This window comes from Saccopteryx bilineata, chromosome 4 (genome assembly GCF_036850765.1).
Source record: "Saccopteryx bilineata isolate mSacBil1 chromosome 4, mSacBil1_pri_phased_curated, whole genome shotgun sequence".
NCBI classification, from domain to species: Eukaryota; Metazoa; Chordata; class Mammalia; order Chiroptera; family Emballonuridae; genus Saccopteryx; species Saccopteryx bilineata.
In genome coordinates this window covers 148,854,133-148,873,941 of record NC_089493.1, presented here as the reverse complement: position 1 = coordinate 148,873,941, position 19,809 = coordinate 148,854,133, and the positions used below count along the sequence as shown (strand labels likewise).

Here is a 19,809-nt window from a genome sequence, read left to right as displayed (position 1 = left end):
AAGCTATGATCTTGGACAAGTTATTTGACCTCTTTGTGCCTTGGTTTATCATCTGTGGAGTAATAATATACATATATCTCATAGGGTTCTTATGAACATTAAATGAGAAAATAGATAAAAGTGCTCTGAACAGTAGCTGATAAATGCTATTTTATTATTGTTATTATTGTATATCTAAGGATGTTAAAGTGCTTTTTGAATTTTTCTTTCTGTTCACTGTGGTCTTTACTTCTTTGAGGTACATTTTTTTTAGTTCATTTATTTTGGTCCCAGTCATTCATACTGAAAGTTTTTACTGGACAATGTTGACTATTACCTGACCTCATGTTTACAAAGTATGTAGAGGTGGTTGTGGCCATTGACTGGGGAGCTTCACAATGGGGTAAGAAGACAGAAAGCTGTGTTTTTCAGCCTCAAATATCAGCATCTGTACTTCTTGTACCTTAGGCTTGTTAGTTCCCTAAAGAGGAATTCTTTAATTTCCCTGCCTGGGAGGGTATGAATCTGGTTCTCATAAATTTGGGAGTCCAGTGTGTTAGAGGTAGAATTAAGCAAGACTCATGAAGACAAAATACCTTGGCAAAGCAACTTTAATAACGTCTGCTGAAGGGTGTGCTGCCCCTAGTGAAAGCCAGCCAGCAAGTGTGTGGTTAGGGGTTTGGGTTCTATTTTCAATCTTAACGTGGGCCCTATGCTGGGTCTTGCCCCATTGGCTGGGGTGGTGACTGTACAATCTACTCTTTCCTGATTAACTAGTCTCAATGGCTGCGCAAAGGGGGAAGGAAGAGATGGGGACATCATTAACTGGATGAGAGGGTCAGGGAATACCTTAACAAATTGTTTCTTCTCTCATCCCCTGGTTGGATGAATCCAGATGAAGGCGGTTGGGGAATGGTTGAAGAAAAGAACATGAGGTAAACATTTCCTTCAAGTGAAAGAAGGAGGCCACTGATAAGTAGTTCACCAAATCAGAATCAATTCCCTTGTTTTTCAGTATAGTACCTCATCAGCTGTGCAAACCTCTACAGAAAGCCAGCTCCTCCACCTTCTGCTGGAGATGAAGGACAGCAGTCACTGGCATGTGGTTGACAGACGAGGGGCCAGAGGGTGGACTGTGTTATCAGCTCCCTATACAAACATTTCACTAATCATCGCTCCTTACCCCTCAGAAGCACCCCATGTCTCCAGATCTTGTGCTCTGGGAGACAGATGGGATCTTGCTTCTTGTTGGCTTCCTCTCACTGACCCCTCACCTAAGGTTAGGTTCCAGCATTCTCTAGTTTGCTAAGTTAGTTACAAAATTCTCATAGACAATTCTCATCTGCTTTTTTTTTTTTTTGTGGCAGAGACAGTCAGAGAGAGGGATAGATAGGGACAAACAGACAGGAACTGAGAGATGAGAAATATCAATTCTTTGTTGCAGTTCCTTAGTTGTTCATTTCTCATCTGCTCTTGTCTCTTCTCCTGTTCTTTTTCTTTTGTAATTAAAACATTTTTAATTTTTTTTTTTTGAGTGAGAGGAGGGTATAGTGAGACTCCCACATGTGCCACGACCAGGATCCACTTGGCAACCCCCATCTGGGGCTGATGCTCAAACCAACTGAGCTATCTGTAGTTCCCTGGGCTGACAATCAAACCAATCGAGCCACTAACTGCGGAAGGGGAAAGGAGAGAAGGGGGGGGGATAGAAGCAGATGGTCGCTTCTTTTGTGTGCCCTGACTGGAAATCGAACCCAGGATGTCCATACACCAGACCAATAATACTCTTTGCACTGAGCTATCAACCAGGGCCAAACATTTTTAATTTTAAATTGTGAAAAAATATATATAACAAAGTTTACCATCTTAATCATTTTAAACTCTATAGTTCAGTAGTGTTAAGTATATTCACACTGCTTTGCAACCAACCCCAGAACTCTTTCATCTTGCAAAATTGAAACTCTTTCCCCATTAAACAAGTCTTCATTCCCCACCCCTCACCTTCTGGCAATCAGCATTCTACTTTCTGTTTCTAAAAATTTTGACTACTCTAAATACCTCATATAAGTGGAATCATACAGCATTTGTCTTTTTTGACTGGCTTATTTTACTTAACATAATATCCTCAAAATTATTCCATGTTGTAGCGTGTGTCAAAATTTCCTTCGTTTTTAAGGCTGAATAATTTAAATTTTTTAAAAAAAAATTTATTATGGTTCTCTTGTGCTTACAAGTTTAAAGTTCTATTTTCTCCATTCCCTTTGCCACTATTTTAGTGGAATTTCAGGAAGCAGAGATAAACTTGTGAGTCCAAACTAGTCCTTAATAGGAAACCCACTTTCTATTTATGAAATGTACCATTTAAGGATATATTCTCTGTTGCTTTTGAGGATCTCTTTAACTTTGCAAAACCCATTAAGGGAGAACAGAACAATGAAGCTATATTTAATTTAATTTAGCCAATGAAAAAATATGCTTTGATGTTAAGCAAAAAAGTTACTTCAAGCAGCTGGGTTTTTTTCTTTTTTGTGACAGATACAGAGAGAGAGACAGAGAGAGGGACAGAAAGGGACAGACAGACAGAAAGGGAGAGAGATGAGAAGCATCAATTCTTTGTTGTGGTACCTTGGCTGTTCACGATTGCTTTCTCATATGTACCTTGATGGGGGGGGGGGCTACAGCCTGAGCCAGTGACCCCTTGCTCAAGCCAGCAACCTTGGGCTTCAAGCCAGTGACCTTTGGGCCAGTGACTTTTGGGCTCAAGCCAGCGACCATGGAGTCATCATGTCTATGATCCCACGCTCAAGCCAGCGACCCTGCACTCAAGCAGCTGTTTTTAGTATGAATATCAATTCTTCCTTGGAGATCGTAGTGTAGTGGATCTCAAAGTGTGGTCTCCAGACCTGCAGCTTACGCATCACCTAGAAGTTTGACAGAAACACTAATTCCCAATACCCCAGCCTCATCTCAGACCTACTGAATCTGTGAGTCAGGAGGTAGAGCCAGCACCTGAGCTTTGGGGAGCCAGGCAGGTGCTTCCAGGCTTGCTGAGGTTTGAGAAATGAGTCCTCAAACACAACCTTTTGTAAAGCTGCATCTAGAGTTAACAATTCTATTTCGTCTTAGTCTAACCATTCTCAATTTTTTAGGCTATGAGGCGCATCTTTTAGCAGATAAGTTGTGAAGTGCCTATACCACCTGCAGTGCCTAAGTTTTGCACTTTTCTGTCTGCTGAAGAAGCTCACCTTGTCATATTTATACTACCTGACCTCTTCCTTATCCTGCACCGCACTGGCCACACTGACCTCATCAAGTGAAAAGCTCTCATTCAAGGCCAGCCAATCTACTGGATGATCAAGGCCAATTAATTGGATTGTCTCTTGAAAATATGAACTGGAGACACCAAACCCACAGTCAATACTGCTAAGGTACATGAAACTGACAGTGATGGCCACAGTGGGCCCTATGCACACATAGCTCCTGTGTCCTTTCAATTTGCCTATTTTCCCCCGTTGAGTGCATATACATTTCTTGTAGCAAAGACACTTGATCAGGATACATCTCAAATATTGATAAGAAATTCTGTATGATAGATTGGTCATAGTTATTATTATCCTTTGTAAAGCTTACCCAAACTATTGACTTGTCCATGCTATTATCCTGTTTTGGCAGCTGCATATAAACAAATTGATGTCTTTAGCCAATATTTTTTTAATTTTTTTTAATGCATGAATACAAATTTGGTAGTAGTATTTTATTTCAATGCCGAACTCTTGGAGTTCCCTTATCATTGTTTCTGGTTCTCTGAGAAACTAATGCAAATTGCTTTGTAAATCAACCACCAAAGAATCCATATCAGTCATTGTCTTTTAAAGAATTCAAAGATAAATAGTCCCCACAAGCCAGTCTCTGCATTCCAAGGTTCAAAAGGAAGTATTCATAAAATGAAGGCAAAGAAAATCATACATTACCAAAACAGTTATGTGGTAGTGAATAAAAGCCAGCCTATTATTTGAAAAGTGAGCATTTGTTCTAAGAACAATATTAACATAAAAGGAATATCAGGATCAAGCTTTACTTTTCCAGGTCATGTTTATTGATTTAAGAATTAATGCAAATAAATATTGTTATAAGAGAGCTATCTGCAAAGATATTTTAAATCCAAAATGTCGCCTTTTAATATTATTATACTCTTGTACAATAACATCACAGTATAGGTTATCTAATCCAATTACACATTTCATGTTTGACTCACTTCTATACCCCTAAAGAAATGACTGGCAGTATGGTTGATCATAGAGATGATTACCATGCCTCATAGAGTAACAAAAAGGACTAAATGCATTTTTGAACATAAAGCAAGATACTACTTTGAAAAATGGCTCTTGTAACTGGAAAAAGAGTGCTTTTTTTTTTCTGCCTTATCTGGTGGGAAGGGTATGAGCATTGTGACAGATACTGATTATTGTTCCCACAATTGGTTCCGGTTGATCTGCAAATATTTACTTGGTACATGACTGCTCAAAATAAAGACCACATTTCCAAGCTTTCCTTATAGCCATGCGTTTCAGTTGCAATTGCTATGTAACAAATTACCCTGAAACTAGGAGGCTTAAAACAACCTTTTTATTATGCTCACAGATTCTGTGGGATAGAATTTCAGACAGGGAATCACAGCATTGGCTGTTCCTGTTATACTGGGATAACGTCGCCCTGGCCGGTTGGCTCAGCGGTAGAGCGTCGGCTTAGCGTGCGGAGGACCCGGGTTCGATTCCCGGCCAGGGCACACAGGAGAAGCGCCCATTTGCTTCTCCACCCCTCCGCTGCGCTTTCCTCTCTGACTCTCTCTTCCCCTCCCGCAGCCAAGGCTCCATTGGAGCAAAGATGGCCTGGGCGCTGGGGATGGCTCTGTGGCCTCTGCCTCAGGCGCTAGAGTGGCTCTGGCCCCAACATGGCGACGCCCCGAAGGGGCAGAGCATCGCCCCCTGGTGGGCAGAGCGTCGTGCCCCATGGTGGGCGTGCCGGGTGGATGCATGCGGGAGTCTGTCTGTCTCTCTCTGTTTCCAGCTTCAGAAAAATGAAAAAAAAAAAAAAAAAAAAAAGAACTGGGATAACGTCTACCACACGTCCATCCAGAGTCAGAGGAAAGGAATTAATACTTCAACTCTTGATAGGGGAGTGGCACAGAAGAGCACACAGAACAGGAGATATTTTTGCAGCCACTTTTGGAAAATGCTATTTGTCACACCATAGATGTGGCCATCTTGACTAAATTCTGGCCAAGAGGATATAAGAGTACTACTAGGTCTGTTTAACTTCCTAGAAACGTCCTTAGAGATAGGGTGTGTGGTGTTGGGAACAAGTTCCCTTTCCTTTCCCACCTTCCTGTTGCTGAAGTATGGATGAGACGTCTGAATATGGAGCTGTAATTCTGGACCACAAATTGAGGATTACAAAGCAGGGGGCTTCAAGGAGCCTGAGTGCCTGCTGATCATGGAACCACCATAATAGCCCTGAACTGCTTACATTTTACATTATAGAGAAATAAGCTTCTGTCTTGTATAAGATACTGTATTTTGCATTTTCTGCCACATGCAAACAATGATAATCTTAATCAAAACATCATGACTAAACACAGATGATGCAAAATTGTCTTAAATTACTAGATTTATACAGTTAATAATGCTTATGTAATTAGTTTAATATTGTGGGCCCGTGAGAATCATATTTAATGAAAGCATGCTTTTGAAAATGCTTGACACAAGAAGTACATTACTATATTTAAAAATATATTATTATGAGGTTGAAAAGAAACAAAAATAGAGAAAACATTCATTCATGGAGTGAATTCAAATTGGATTAATAAAAAAGGTTAATATCGAGATATATTTTATAAATGGGAGTATTTTGTTACATCTGGATTTCTAGTCTCTGAATTTCCTGAGTCATGTATTTATTTTTTTGCGGGTAGAAAGATAACTCAGAATAACTAAATGAGCTTGCCCTTGAAATATTTTATTTACAATAATATGGTGGTCACTGCAGAAAATGAAGTATGTGGTTTAAAATAGCATTTAATTGGCAAAAGACAATTTTATAATTCAAAATTGTAAACATTTGCATAATTAGTCTCAGTTCAAAGTCAAGATTTCTACTTTGAAAGCACACATCTTTATTTATATTTCTCTTTATACAGTAGTATTATTATTTTGAAGAGATATCTTTCAAAATCACTCAAGGCCTAAAAGACAGTTTTATTTAAAATAAGTCTAATCAAGCAAAGCTTTTCTTGCTTTAGGATCTGTCCTAACTATGAGATTTTATTCCAGTTCCTGCACTGCTCTATTTGAAGGATATCAACTAACTTTGATAAGTGCCTCACAATAAATGGTGCATTTGTCTCAATAAATAGTAGTAAATTCATAGTGTGGAAAATGGATTAGAATCATTAAAGCAAAAATAATAAAAAGATGAATGGAGAAAGGCTAGATAAAACGTGGTAAAAGAAAAAGGTGTTACAAAGATGGGGGGTAGTATTTCTTTGTCCAAAAGAGAAACAGTACTATTCCATGACTTTAAACAAAAGACATGACCAACACTTATCAACGCAACCAGATTCTCGTAAGAAAATGTCACTACCGAGGTGGAGACTGAAGTTTCTGGGCAAATCGCGCCGCACCAGCTTTGCGTGGGCTCCCAGTGGTGAGTGACGAGTAAGAATCCGGCCGTGCAGCCCGCCCGCTCCATCGCGTGCGCACAGGTGGACGGCGAGGCGCGGCCTGTTGTCGGGGGGCGGGCACAACCCTGGGGAGCGTGTGTGGTGGTGGGGGGCAGCAAACGCCTCCGCCGCTCGCGGAGACAGCGTACCTCGCAAACCCGCGCTCGCCCGCCAGTGCCCTCAGCCCGGAAGCCATCAGACTGGCGGGCGCATGGCGCCCGCCGGCGGGGTTACCATGGTTTCCGGGGATCACGTGGGCGCGCTCGGGAGCTCCCCCCGCTTGCCGCGGTGGGGTGGAGGCGGGGGCGGGGGCGGGGCGGCCCGGGCGGGGGAGAGGAGCGGCCGCGGCGGGAGCGGGAGGAGCCGGAGATGCAGGCAGCCCTCCCGGGCGGTGTTCGCTCAGCTGCCGCCGCCGCACCCAGCAGCCGCGCGCGGGACCAGCGGGGCAGCCGGCTCCCGGTGCGCCGCGCTCGCAGCCGGTAGCGCCGCCAGCACCGTCCGCGGGGCGCGGGGCCCGAGGCCTGCCAAGGGAGGGGTGAGGGCGGCGCGCAGGCGCCCGCCGCCCGGAAGGCAGGATGAGCATCGAGATCCCGGCGGGGCTGACGGAGCTGCTGCAGGCTTTCACCGTGGAGGTGCTTCGGCACCAGCCCGCGGACCTGCTGGAGTTTGCGTTGCAGCACTTCACGCGCCTGCAGCAGGAGAACGAGCGCAAGGGCGCCGCGCGCTCCGGCCACGAGGGCAGGACATGGGGGGACGCGGGCGCCCCGGCCGGGGGCGGCACCCCCAGCAAGGAGGTCAACTTCGCCGAGGAGCCCATGCACACCGACTCCGAGAACGGGGAACAGGAGGAGGAGGAGGAGGCCGCGGACTCAGGGGCTTTCACCGGTGAGGACCGACCCCCTGCGCGCCCCCTGTCCCATCGCCTGGCTCCGGTGTGCTTTTCCATCCCGCAGCTGTGCTCACCTACCTCTCCCCGCAGGCTCCTTCCCCACTATCCCATCTCGCCCACCCCCTTAGCATCCATTTCTGTCTCTCCCATTCGCCCACCTGCCTACCCTGCTCTCTTGTCATGCCTTTCCCCTCGTATCCTCCTCTGGAGGTGGGAAGCGGAAAGGTAAGGGTTCTCTGCCAGTCTGCCCCTCTGGCCCAAGCTGAGAGGCAGAGGACAGCCGGTGCCGGGTGGGCATCTGCAAGACAACTTTCACTGTGGCTAGAGGTAATTCCTTTGGACAGGTACCGTGTGCATAAAGCAAACTGGCCCACTTTGCATCCTCTTTAGCTCATATTTATTAATGGAGTGTCCACAGCGAAAAGGCGAGGGGTACTCAATTGGATCGGCTTTGTGGTTAGGAAGGCAAATTCTCTGAAAGCATGAAATTGGGGCAGAGCTAAATTTATGTTAATAGCGTTGACAGTCTTGGAAATAAAGTAACCTTTTATTTTTCTAATTTATCTATACCCCCGCGTTGTGTTACTTTTTGTATACACAAAAAAGGATCCTTTTTAGCCTTTAGCACACAGGTCTTTTGAATGAGGAAACAGGCTAATAGTTTGCCTTTTATACAAAAGAAATATTGACTGATTTGGTGCTCTAAAAAAATAAAAGTGTGTGAAAAACACTATAGGAAGTTTTGAAAGCTTGTGAATTGTCTTTAGAATGAAAAGCCTGTGAGTAATTGTAAGGACTGTACCAGCCACTGAAGCTAGAAAGAATGAATGGGAAAGAAAAGGGAATTTTCTCAAATAGCTGCTCTTGGCAAGTCCCACCCCTTCTGCTTACAACCCTCTTTCCCTAACACACACATACACACGCACATTTCAGCCTCCTGTATTGACACAGATGCCTTAATCCCATCTTTATGGCATCCCAGCTGAAACAACATGGTGTGCAGTGTGCAACTGTTTCTCTTTGTGGTATAAGGGAAACGTGCATTCAGCATTGCACCAGCTTTTATTTACACTGCTTGTGGTTTGTGTGCCTGCAGCCATTTCATAAATGAAAACATTTTCAAGTGTCATTTTCTTGTGTATATACCTAGGAAGGTGTTGGTGTTTATTTTCTTTGCAAAATTGAAACAAGTTATAAAATAACATTTTTTTAGCTTTTTCTAAAATCCCTGGAAATTAGTGCTCTATGAAGATAAAGGGACAGATTGTTACTTAAATTTTTTTCATCAGTCTTAATTGTTCTTTTTGCACAAGAATTTAATCAAATGTCTTTCTTACTAGAAATGAGAAAAGGATAAAGGAATACATCTTTCAAATAAATGAGAAGAAGCCATTAGTGAATAACACAAAGGACAGAAACATCTAATACTTTTTTATATGCTTCCAACACATGCATGCACAAATGTGTGTGTGTATGTATATGTGTGTGTGTGTGTGTGTGTGTGTGTGTGTGTATATATATATATATATGCTCACACGCACACACACAAAGGAAAGAAGGACTAGTTTCCAAGGTTGGAGGAAACTAGGAACTAAGGCACTTGTTAAAGAACCTATAGATGCTCAATACAATATGGTTAGTATAACTAAAATATTTTGTTTGTATAATGCTTTTGAAGTATTGGCATTGGTGATTCCATTTTTTCCTTACAGCAATGTATTATACACAAAGCAGATTTTATTTTTATTTTGCAATGAAACAATAAGCTATTAACTTCTAAACAGCAGGAATCATTTTATATGGTTTTATATTGTCCAAGGCATCTTTATTGTAAAAATTTGTGAGTTTTAATAAAGACTTGTTAATCAGTTACACTTGTTAACTCCTGCCCTGCCCCCAAGGGCTTAAACACACACACACGCACACAGACACCCACACCCACACACACACACCACACTTCAGAGGCAATGGTACTTGCCTCTGGTAGGTGCAGTAGAAAATATCTACTAGAATATGTTTTATTACACTCAATTCTCTTTTCTTAAAGTAAAGTGTTTTGAGACCTGGAGTTTAAAAACAATTACAGGCTTACAAGGGGCTGGCAGACTTTTTTTGGTAAAAGCTCAAGCAGTGCCCTGGCCGGTTTGCTCAGCGGTAGAGCGTCGGCCTGGCGTGCGGGGCACCCGGGTTCGATTCCCGGCCAGGGCACATAGGAGAAGCGCCCATCTGCTTCTCCACCCCCCCCCTCCTTCCTCTCTGTCTCTCTCTTCCCCTCCCGCAGCCAAGGCTCCATTGGAGCAAAAGATGGCCCGGGTGCTGGGGATGGCTCCTTGGCCTCTGCCCCAGGCACGGCAGAGCAACGCCCCCTGGTGGGCGTGCCGGGTGCATCCCGGTTGGGCGCATGCGGGAGTCTGTCTGTCTCTCCCCGTTTCCAGCTTCAGAAAAATACAAAAAAAAAAGAAAAAGAAAAAAAAGCTCAAGCAGTAAGTACTTTAGTCTTTGTGAGCAACATTTGGTCTCTATGGCATGCATATTCGTTTTTTTAAAAAACAACCCGTTGAACACATATTCCCTCTGGAGATTGGATTTATACAAAATTGACCACAGAACAAGGCCATAGTGTGCCAACTTCTGGTCAGAGAGGGAAAGGAAAGTCAAAGTGATGCCTTTGGGAAGCAGAGCAGGAGTGGGCCTATCAATTTAATGTCTAGGTCCACAACAGTGCCAAAATATTAACAACAATAACAACAAAAACATACAGGGTAATTCTAGCATAGTAAAGGATAAGCACTAGAAGCTAAGTCTTAATTTAGTGACAGAGCACAAGACCAGCTGGATCAGTAATTTTTAACTCTTAGTATGCACCTCAAGGAAGTTTGGTTCAGAAATGAATATTACCAGATACCATTCTCGGAAAACTTTTTTGAATAGGTTTGGCTGGGACATGGGTTGTTTGTTTATTGGGTTTTTTTTAGACATTCCCAGTCTTTCTGATACTATTCAGTTTCCTGACTATACTTTGAGAAACACTGATCAGCAGACAGTGCTGATAATGATATCTTTCTCCTATTAACAATTTATTGATATTCAGTGTGTGCTGGGCAATAGCTAAATGCTTCAATTCATCATCCCAGCTTTATGAGAAATATAAGACTGGCACTTGCCTAGTATTTCACAGTTAGTATGCTGCAAAACCAGGATTGGAATACAGGTCAGCTTGGCTACATCCTTGTATACTCTTTAACTTGAGCATTTCTTTCCCGAAGGGTGTGGGACTCACATCACTTGAGCATTTATGTGATGTCAAACCCTACCTTAATGTGTTTTATCTTTAAAGCTCTGAAAAATGAACTTGTCCAAGGTCACACATAGGGTTAGTAAGTAGCGGAGCCTTGTTTCTTACACCTCTCTGACCCAAGCCTATTGGGGAAATCTTCCTAAATTAAACTGGTATTATTGGCTAACTCACAGGTCAGATTTTCCTGATTATTCTTCCAGTAATGGTGATAAAATTGCATTGATTTATTCATACCATTCTCATGAATCTCTTTAAGACAAGTAACTGGTATTTATTGGAGAATGGGCAAATAGGCAAGATTTTTACCATGACACTGGTGCCCATTGACTCACATGGGGATCAGGAATATGACATCGATGTTTCAGTGGTGGTTGAATCAAGCCAGCTAGGGTCTGGTAGTATGGCCATTGATGGCACTAGGCCAAATAGATGGGTGAATGTGGTCTTTACGCTTCTGCTGATAGCTTTCCCATTTCCTTTTTTTTTCCTTTCAGTTTTTATCACTTCTAATTTCTGTTTTTAGTTTTCTGTCAATTCTGGTTAAATGGGCAGTTTTTAGGTATTAGAGTAAGGGTGTATGGTGATCCCCCTTTTGGGGAACTCTTAAAGAAACCTATAATGGAGACTGTCTCTTTCTTACCCATTCTGTAAAAGGTGCATAAAGCTTGATCTGTCACTTTTGAAAGAGTAGTGTCCCCAGGCCTGGAATTTATTAGAAGAGTTTAGATTTTACAGGCCAAAGAATTGGATTAGTACCAATTTGTAGTGGTGTCTATGGTAATTACCTCTTTCTCCCATCTGAAAGTAGAGAGTTCCTGTGAAATCTTTTAGGAAGTGAAGAAGCAATTACAGTTGACCCTTGAACAAAAGGAAGGAGGAGGGGCATTAGGGGTGCCAACTCACGTGGTGTTGAAAATCCATGCTTAACTTTTGACTCCTCCAAAAACTTAACTGAAAATCCATGCTTAACTTTTGACTCCTCCAAAAACTTAACTACCGATAGCCTACTGTTGACTGGAGGAAGCCTTAGTGATAATTGGTTAACATATATATCTTTTAACATACATTTTTTAAAGTTATATGTATTATATACTGTATTTTATAATAAAGTAAGCTAGAAAAAAGGTTATTAAGAAAATCATAAGATAAAATACATTTACAGTATTTATTAAAAATAATCTGCATGTAAGTAGACTCGTGTAATTCAAACTTGTGGTGCTCAAGGATCAACTGTGTACCATTTATATGGAAAAATTTTTTGACCCAAAGAATAACCTACTAAATCATGCCAAATAGCACATAAAACCTAAAATAACACTGACATATAGTAAAAGCAGTGCCACTCCTGTGGCTTGCTGCAAAACAAAGGCTGAATGCTGTTTTTGCTTCTCGCCTTTCTTCATAAAAATGAAAATCCTGCCTGACCTGTGGTGGCACAGTGGATAGAGCATGGACCTAGGACGCTGAAGTCCCAGGTTCGAAACCCTGAGGATGCCAGCTTGAGCACAGGCTCACTAGCTTGAGAGTGGGGTTGCTGGCTTGAGTCCAGAGGTCGCTGGCTTGAAGCCCAAGGTCACTGGCTTGAGCCCAAGGGGCTGGCTTGAGCAAGGGGTCACTGGCTCAGCTCAAGCCCCCTGGTCAAGGCACGTATAAGAAGCAATCAGTGAACAACTGCAGTGCCACAACTACGAGTTGATGCTTCTTATTTCTCTCCCTTCCTGTGTGTCTCTCTCTCTCTCTCTCTCTCTCTCTCTCTCTCGCTCGCTAAAAAAAACAAAAAGACAAGTGAAAATCCTCTTTGGAGTTTTTTTTTTTTTTTGGTTAGTGAAAATAGGTATGCAATAATGTAGGTGTTGTATAAAAGCAAAGCAGTGTAACATGAACTTTTAAAAAAACAATGCCTGTAGTGGTTTTGCATAGGCATCATTGGGTTGATTAACAATTTCTTCAGTGAAATTGCTGAAATTATAAAATTAAGGAAATAAAATTCAAAAATACTCTAATAAATTGACAAGTAGCCAAAACAAAATAAAAAATATATGGGTATCTGAAAAGCAATCAACCTAGAAGAAAAATAAACTAATATAAAATATGGAAGAAGTAATTTTCTATATTGTGGAAAATAATTTAAAGTGGATATCAAGCCAGAAATAAAGAACCATACACTAATAAGCAAGCATGTCAAAGGTATATAAATAGATATTTACCACATGAAAACTGACTTAATCCTCTTAACTCTAACCTATGTCAAATCTTTGTTGAAAAATCTTATCTACCTTGAATTTTTTACAGTTTAAAGGGATCCTCAGAATCATAAAAAGTATTGGAAAATTGAAGCTTGTGGTGGTAGAGGTTGTGGTTTTGGCAGTGGGAGACTAAGAACAAAGTTATTGTGAGAAGAAATGGTTGAAGAAGAGTGGAGAAGAATAGTCATGTGTCTGTAAAAATTTTCTTAGATAAGCTCTTAGAGTTAGAAGAACTGAAGTTTCATTGTAACTTGAAGAATAAAAGTCAGAAATCCATCTGTTGAAAGGTTTATGTGATCTTCCTAAAATGAGATGATGGCAAAGTAGTAGGGACAATAGACAGATTGACTTCCCAAGAATCTGCTGTGAAAATATTTTTAATTATGTTCATACTCAAAGTAAGAAGTATGTTTATCTTTTGAGTTTGTGGCCTGACTGATAGCAGGAAATTGTAGAGAGTAATTATAGCTTTAAAGAATTGTTGCTTTGGCTGATTTACTAGGCTCCCTTCTGTGTGCCCTTAATGTAGGAACTTTATGGCAACTAGAGATTATTATGAGATGAAGCAACCGATTGTCAGCTCTTGCCTCCTACTGCTTATAGCTGTCAACATATAGCTGAAGAAATTTTAGTTGTTGTGGTTAATCTTAACTGACTAAAAGTTAAAATATCTTTTAATATATCAACTTCTTAAATACATTTAATCAGTTTGAAAAATGTTCATGAAAATTAGTGTTTTGGGGTTAACTTTAAATTTAGGCAACATTTTTTTTCTTTTATGTATGAAGGGCTGTGGTGGACATGTTGACATGTTATCATACTAATAGTACCTACCTCATAAAGTTGCTACAAGGCTAAATGAATTAATATTTGATATTTTAAGGCCCATGGGACACATAAAACGTTGATTGTATGTTAAACAAATTATTTCATTAACATGAAATCTTCTAGAGGGGTAAACTTTCCTTGGAGAATAGCAATTTCACTGTATTTGGTGGAAATCAATCTAGCATTTGCTCTTTTTAGAGAGATGAGGTAGGAAATGAGTTTATGTGCAGGTCTACTTAGGATTTAATGTGCAATTATGTAGCACAGTAGAACAAAACAAAACAAAAAACCCCATAATCTTTCAACTCATGATTTGTAGCTAAGTGCCAGGATTTTGTAGTTAATGAGACTTAATGGTCTTTTGGTATTAGAAATAATGTGGTAGTTTTAAATCCTCCCGAAATGGATTACATCATGACAAATGGCTAAAGTATTGAAGCTATTATTTTACTTATGAGCATAAACCAGTGATATTAGAGATTTTAAAAAATATTTTGAGTTATAGGTGACAATTGTGATTTTCAAAGTAGACAATGAAAAACATTATTAATTTTGATAGTAGTATTTAGTGAATTGTTTTAGTATTAAAATTAGAAAATCAAAGGACTTGAAATAGTGTCCTTTCTCAAACTCTTTTCCATCCTTTATTTGAGGCTTTCAGAAAAGTTACAGAGGGAGGTAAAAGGAGAAAGGCAAGAAGAGGCAGGGAGACAGGAACTGAAAGAGGAGTGACATCAGTTGGGACCTGTGAAGGGTTCTTTGAGTGAACTAGACTTTGTCTGAATAGGATGCAGAATAAAGCAGCTAGACAATAATGGAAGCATGGGATACTTCCATTGTCTACTTATCTTAAAAATCAAACTGTTTAATTATTATTATTATTATTATTATTATTGACAGAGACAGAGAGGAACAGATAAGGACAGACAGACAGGGAGAGAGATGAGAAGCATCAGTTCTTCATTGTAGCACCTTAGTTGTTCATTGATTGCTTTCTCTTATGTGCCTTGAGGGGGAGGGACTCAAGCAGAGTGAGTGACCCTTGCTCAAGCCAGCGACCATGGGGTCATGTCTGTGATCCCAGACTCAAGCCAGCAACCCTGCACTCAAGCTGGTTGACCTTGGGTATTCGAACCTGGGCCCTCCAAGTCCCAGTCCAGTGCTCTATCCACTGCGCCACAGCCTGGTTAGGCTCAAACTATTTAGTTATTGGCCCTGACCGGTTGGCTCAGCGGTAGAGCGTCGGCCTGGCGTGCGGGCGACCCGGGTTCGATTCCCGGCCAGGGCACATAGGAGAAGCGCCCATTTGCTTCTCCACCCCCCCCCCTCCTTCCTCTCTGTCTCTCTCTTCCTCTCCCGCAGCTGGGGCTCCATTGGAGCAAAGATGGCCTGGGCGCTGGGGATGACTCCTTGGCTTCTGCCCCGGGCGCTAGAGTGGCTCTGGTCGCTCGTGGCAGAGCAACGCCCCCTGGTGGGCAGAGCGTCGCCCCTGGTGGGCGTGCCGGGTGGATCCCAGTCGGGCGCATGCGGGAGTCTGTCTGACTGTCTCTCCCCGTTTCCAGCTTCAGAAAAATACACACACAAAAAAAACTATTTAGTTATTATTTAATGTGATAGTTCTAAGCTTTACATTTGAGGTTACAAATAAAGTGACGTATTGTGTCTAGATGGGCATGGAATAAATATTTAATGGTTACTTATTGTTGCAAATCTTCATTTCAGAGATTTTTAAATTTTTATTTATTTATTTAAGTGAGAGGAGGGGAGATAGAGAGACAGACTCCCACATGCGCCCTGGGATTCACCCAGTGACCCCTGTCTGGGATAAGTGCTCTGCCCTCTGGGGCATGCTGGTAACCAAGCTATTTTTAGCACCTTAGGTGGAGGCTCCATGGAGCCATCCTCAGCACCGGGGTCTAATATGCTCAATTCATTTGAGCTATGGTTGTTGAAGAGGAAGAGAGACTCAGAGAAAGGGAAGGGGAGGAGAAGCAGATGGTCACTTTCCTGCTCTGAGCAGAATCAAACCCCAGAATTCTACATGCTGGGTGGATGCTCTACCACTGAGCCAACTGGCCAGGGCCATCACAGATTCTGGTAATTTTTCAGCTGTCACGATTTTGTTCATACCTGTGTCAAAAAACAAATGTGTTTATTTTTAAACTGTGTGAATGCTAACAAGAGACCTTTGATTTGATCAGTGACCAGTTTCTTTGTAATCCAGGAAGTAATTTAATGAGAGGAGTAGCAATAGAGAAGGTGTCTGGTGGAGGTTGGACTTGATACACTGTTGGAGAGTGAGGAGTTCAATTAAGGAGATTGAGTAACTTACTGCAGGGTCTACTTTATTAGTGTCTAGAGCAGTGGTTCTCAACCTTTTTGAAGTCAGGGTACATTTAAAATCCTACAAATAATTATAGGCGTACTCTATACAAATTTCTGAGAAATATGTTATAATAAATAAGTCAAATATTAAAAAAATATAAAGTCCAAGCATGCTTTTATGGTAATTAAACAAAATAAATATGACAAAATTAAGTTTATTCTAACATTAAAAAGCATTTTTATGTTACATTTTTTGAGTTATGCTTTTTAGAATTTGTAAAAAGGGGTTAAATAAAAAAATGACAAAATGTTATTTATATATATATAGATAGATAGATAGATACATTCTTAGTAAGATTTGGTAAATTCGGCAGGTCCCGGCACAAATGTGTTAAGTTTTTTCATTCTTTTGTTTATGAGAAACATGAGCCTAATGTGTCCTAGCGATTTCTTCAATGTTTGGGCATACAGTATATTTGAAAGGCAAACTCTCATTTCCTCGTCCATACATAGAAGAATTCCTCTGTTTTTACTCTTAATTGTGTTGAGTGCAGAAAAACCCCCACCATACATATCATCTTAGCTTTACACCAAACAAAGGATAGAAGAAACTTACCTCCAGTCTTTCTGGGGAACATGGAGGGTAGTATAAACAATCCAACACCACAGCTTAACAGCCTTTTGCAACCTAATCAGGCAAGTGAGGTGGCGGTTGGGCAGACTGTCAGCTTACAGCCAATTCCCCACACCTCTGTCCCCCCAAAATCTAAACTCCAAAAACCCTATTAGTTGTTTGGTCCCCAACAGGCACATATTTCTCTGGAATACCATAGGGCGCACCTGGAAATCTTATAGGGTGCACCAGTGCACCCTGGCGCACACTTTGAGAACCACTGGTATAGAATAATGTACCAGAAAGAGCTGAGACCTGGAACAGAAATATGTGAAAGTTGGAAGGTAGGATTCTATGATGATTCACTCATCCACTCACTGCAGAAAGTTTTGAGAGTCAACTCCTTTTTTTTTAAGAAAAAATTATTCTCTCAAGTTTTCTATCTCTAGAGTTCTTAAAAATCAATCCTTTTGTTAGAGACTATTCCATAGTAATATGTAATTATTTTATTTAACAGGCAGAGCATCAATCTGGTCATGTATGCTCTGCCTGTTAAATAAAATCTCCCTTTCCCTTCCTCTCTAAAATTCAATCAATAACTTTTTTTTTCTATTAAGGGAGAGGCAAGGAGGCAGACAGTCTCCTGCATGTACCCCAGCCGGGATCCAGCCCGCAAGCCCCCTATGCTCTGCCCATCTGGGGCCATTGCTCTGTTGCTTGGCTACTAAGCTATCTTAGTACCTGATGTGAGGCCATGGTGCCATCCTTAGTACCCGAGGTCAACTTGCTCGAATCAGCCATGGCTGTGGGAGAGGAGGGGAGAGAGAGAGAGAGAACAGGAAGGGGGAAGATGGAGAAGCAGATGGTCGCTTCTCCTGTGTGCCATGACTGGGAATCAAACCTGGGACTTCCAGGCCCTGGCCGTTTGGCTCAGCGGTGGAGCGTTGGCCTGGCGTGCGGGGGACCCGGGTTCGATTCCCGGCCAGGGCACATAGGAGAAGCGCCCATTTGCTTCTCCACCCCTCCCCCTCCTTCCTCTTTGTCTCTCTCTTCCCCTCCCGCAGCCAAGGCTCCATTGGAGCAAAGATGGCCCGGGCACTGGGGATGGCTCCTTGGCCTCTGCCCCAGGCGCTAGAGTGGCTCTGGTCGCGGCTGAGCGATGCCCCGGAGGGGCAGAGCATCGCCCCCTGGTGGGCAGAGCATCGTCCCTGGTGGGCGTGCCGGGTGGATCCCAGTCGGGCGCATGCGGGAGTCTGTCTGACTGTCTCTCCCCGTTTCCAGCTTCAGAAAAATACAAAAAACAAAACAAAAAAAAAACAAAAACCTGGGACTTCCACACACCAGGCCGACACTCCACCTCTGAGCCAGCTGGCCAGGGCCAATAAATAAATTTTAAAAATTATGTTAACACAGAGCAGCTGAGACAGACATTCGTTATCCAAATTGAGTTGGTTTTGGTCTTCTTGTACATAGAACTAGAACTTAAATTTTGAGTGCTATTTATATTAATTTACATATTATGAATTCTTTCTGTTTTCCATCCAGGTGCTAGATAATGTTTAAAAGGCTAGGCCAACTGATTTTTAACTGGGGTACCACAAGAATTTTTTTTATGTGTGACAGGACAGAGACAGATAGGGACAAACAGGAAAGGAAAGAGATGAGAAGTATCAATTCTTCATTGAGACTCTTTTGTCTTCTTATTTGTTCATTGATTGCTTTCTCATATGTGCCTTGACCCAGGGGGCTATAGCAGAGCAAGTGACCCCTTGCTTAAGCCAGCGACCTTTGGGCTCAAGCCAGTGACCATGGGGTCATATGTATGATCCCATGCTCAAGCCAGCGATGATGGGGTCATATGTATGATCCCACGCTCAAGCCGGAGACCCCACACACAAGCTGGTGAGCCCATGCTCAAGCGGATGAGCCTGCATTCAGGCTGGTGACTTCAGTATTTCAAACCTGGGTCCTCCGTGTCCCAGTCCGATGCTCTGTTTACTGCACCACCACCTGGTCAGGCGCCACAAGAATTTTAAAACATGCAACACTGGACTGTTTAGTAAGGGACACTTACCTCTTTTTCCTTAAATTGTCAAATAAAACAGCCAACACAACAATAGCCATTTGGTGTGAATAAATCAAAATTATAACTATTTTTTCTCAGATTGGCAAAAAATATTTTTTGGTGTGCCACAGAACTTTAGTAATTAGTTTGTGTATGCAATGAGATAAAAAAGATTGAAAATTGCTGAGCTAAGCTAGTACTTCTGTACTTTTGCCTTCAGAATTACCATTTTCTTCATTGCAATGAAATCACATATTAGACTTTATTTTTGTATTGCTTAAGAAGAGACAGTTGAAAACAAAAAGGAGTACAGTGGTTTTTCTGAGTTGAATGGGTTATATCATCATATTCTTGGCTCTGTTCTTATTGTCCTTCCACTCTAATCCATACCATTTTGTTGGGATTGGGATAGTCACAGAACCACATATTAAAATCTCATTATGATGCCAATTATTATCTTTATTTTATGGGGGCAAGTTTTGTGTTTTGGAAATTCAAAATGACTCAGACTGCTCCATTATGTAATTGTTTTGTGGAAAGAATTTGATCTAAAATTTGTAGGTCATGGCTTACATGAAAACAAAATATAAAAAAATCAGATATATAAACACAGTTGGTGTAACATTTATAAATGTTTCAGCAATAGGCTTTGCCATGTGTAGCTTCATATGTTTGGAAACTAAAAAAAAATTCATTTTAGTTGCTACTGTTTAAAAATGTTTCTGGGCCCTGGCCGGTTTGCTCAGTGGTAAAGCATCGGCCTGGCGTGCAGAAGTCCCGGGTTCGATTCTCGGCCAGGGCACACAGGAGAAGCGCCCATCTGCTTCTCCACCCCTCCCCCTCTCCTT

At 41.8% G+C, this 19,809-nt stretch overlaps 1 protein-coding gene across 1 annotated transcript in view; it reads left to right on the top strand.

Moving 5' to 3' along the window:
• The first annotated feature begins 7,022 nt into the window (after positions 1-7,022).
• Positions 7,023-19,809, top strand: part of PRKAR2B (protein kinase cAMP-dependent type II regulatory subunit beta) — a 151,587-nt gene continuing 138,800 nt past the window's right edge. The window contains exon 1 of the mRNA XM_066272215.1: positions 7,023-7,582. Coding sequence (XP_066128312.1) covers positions 7,273-7,582 — 310 coding nt within the window. The 5' untranslated portion in view covers positions 7,023-7,272. The remainder of the gene's footprint in view (positions 7,583-19,809) is intronic.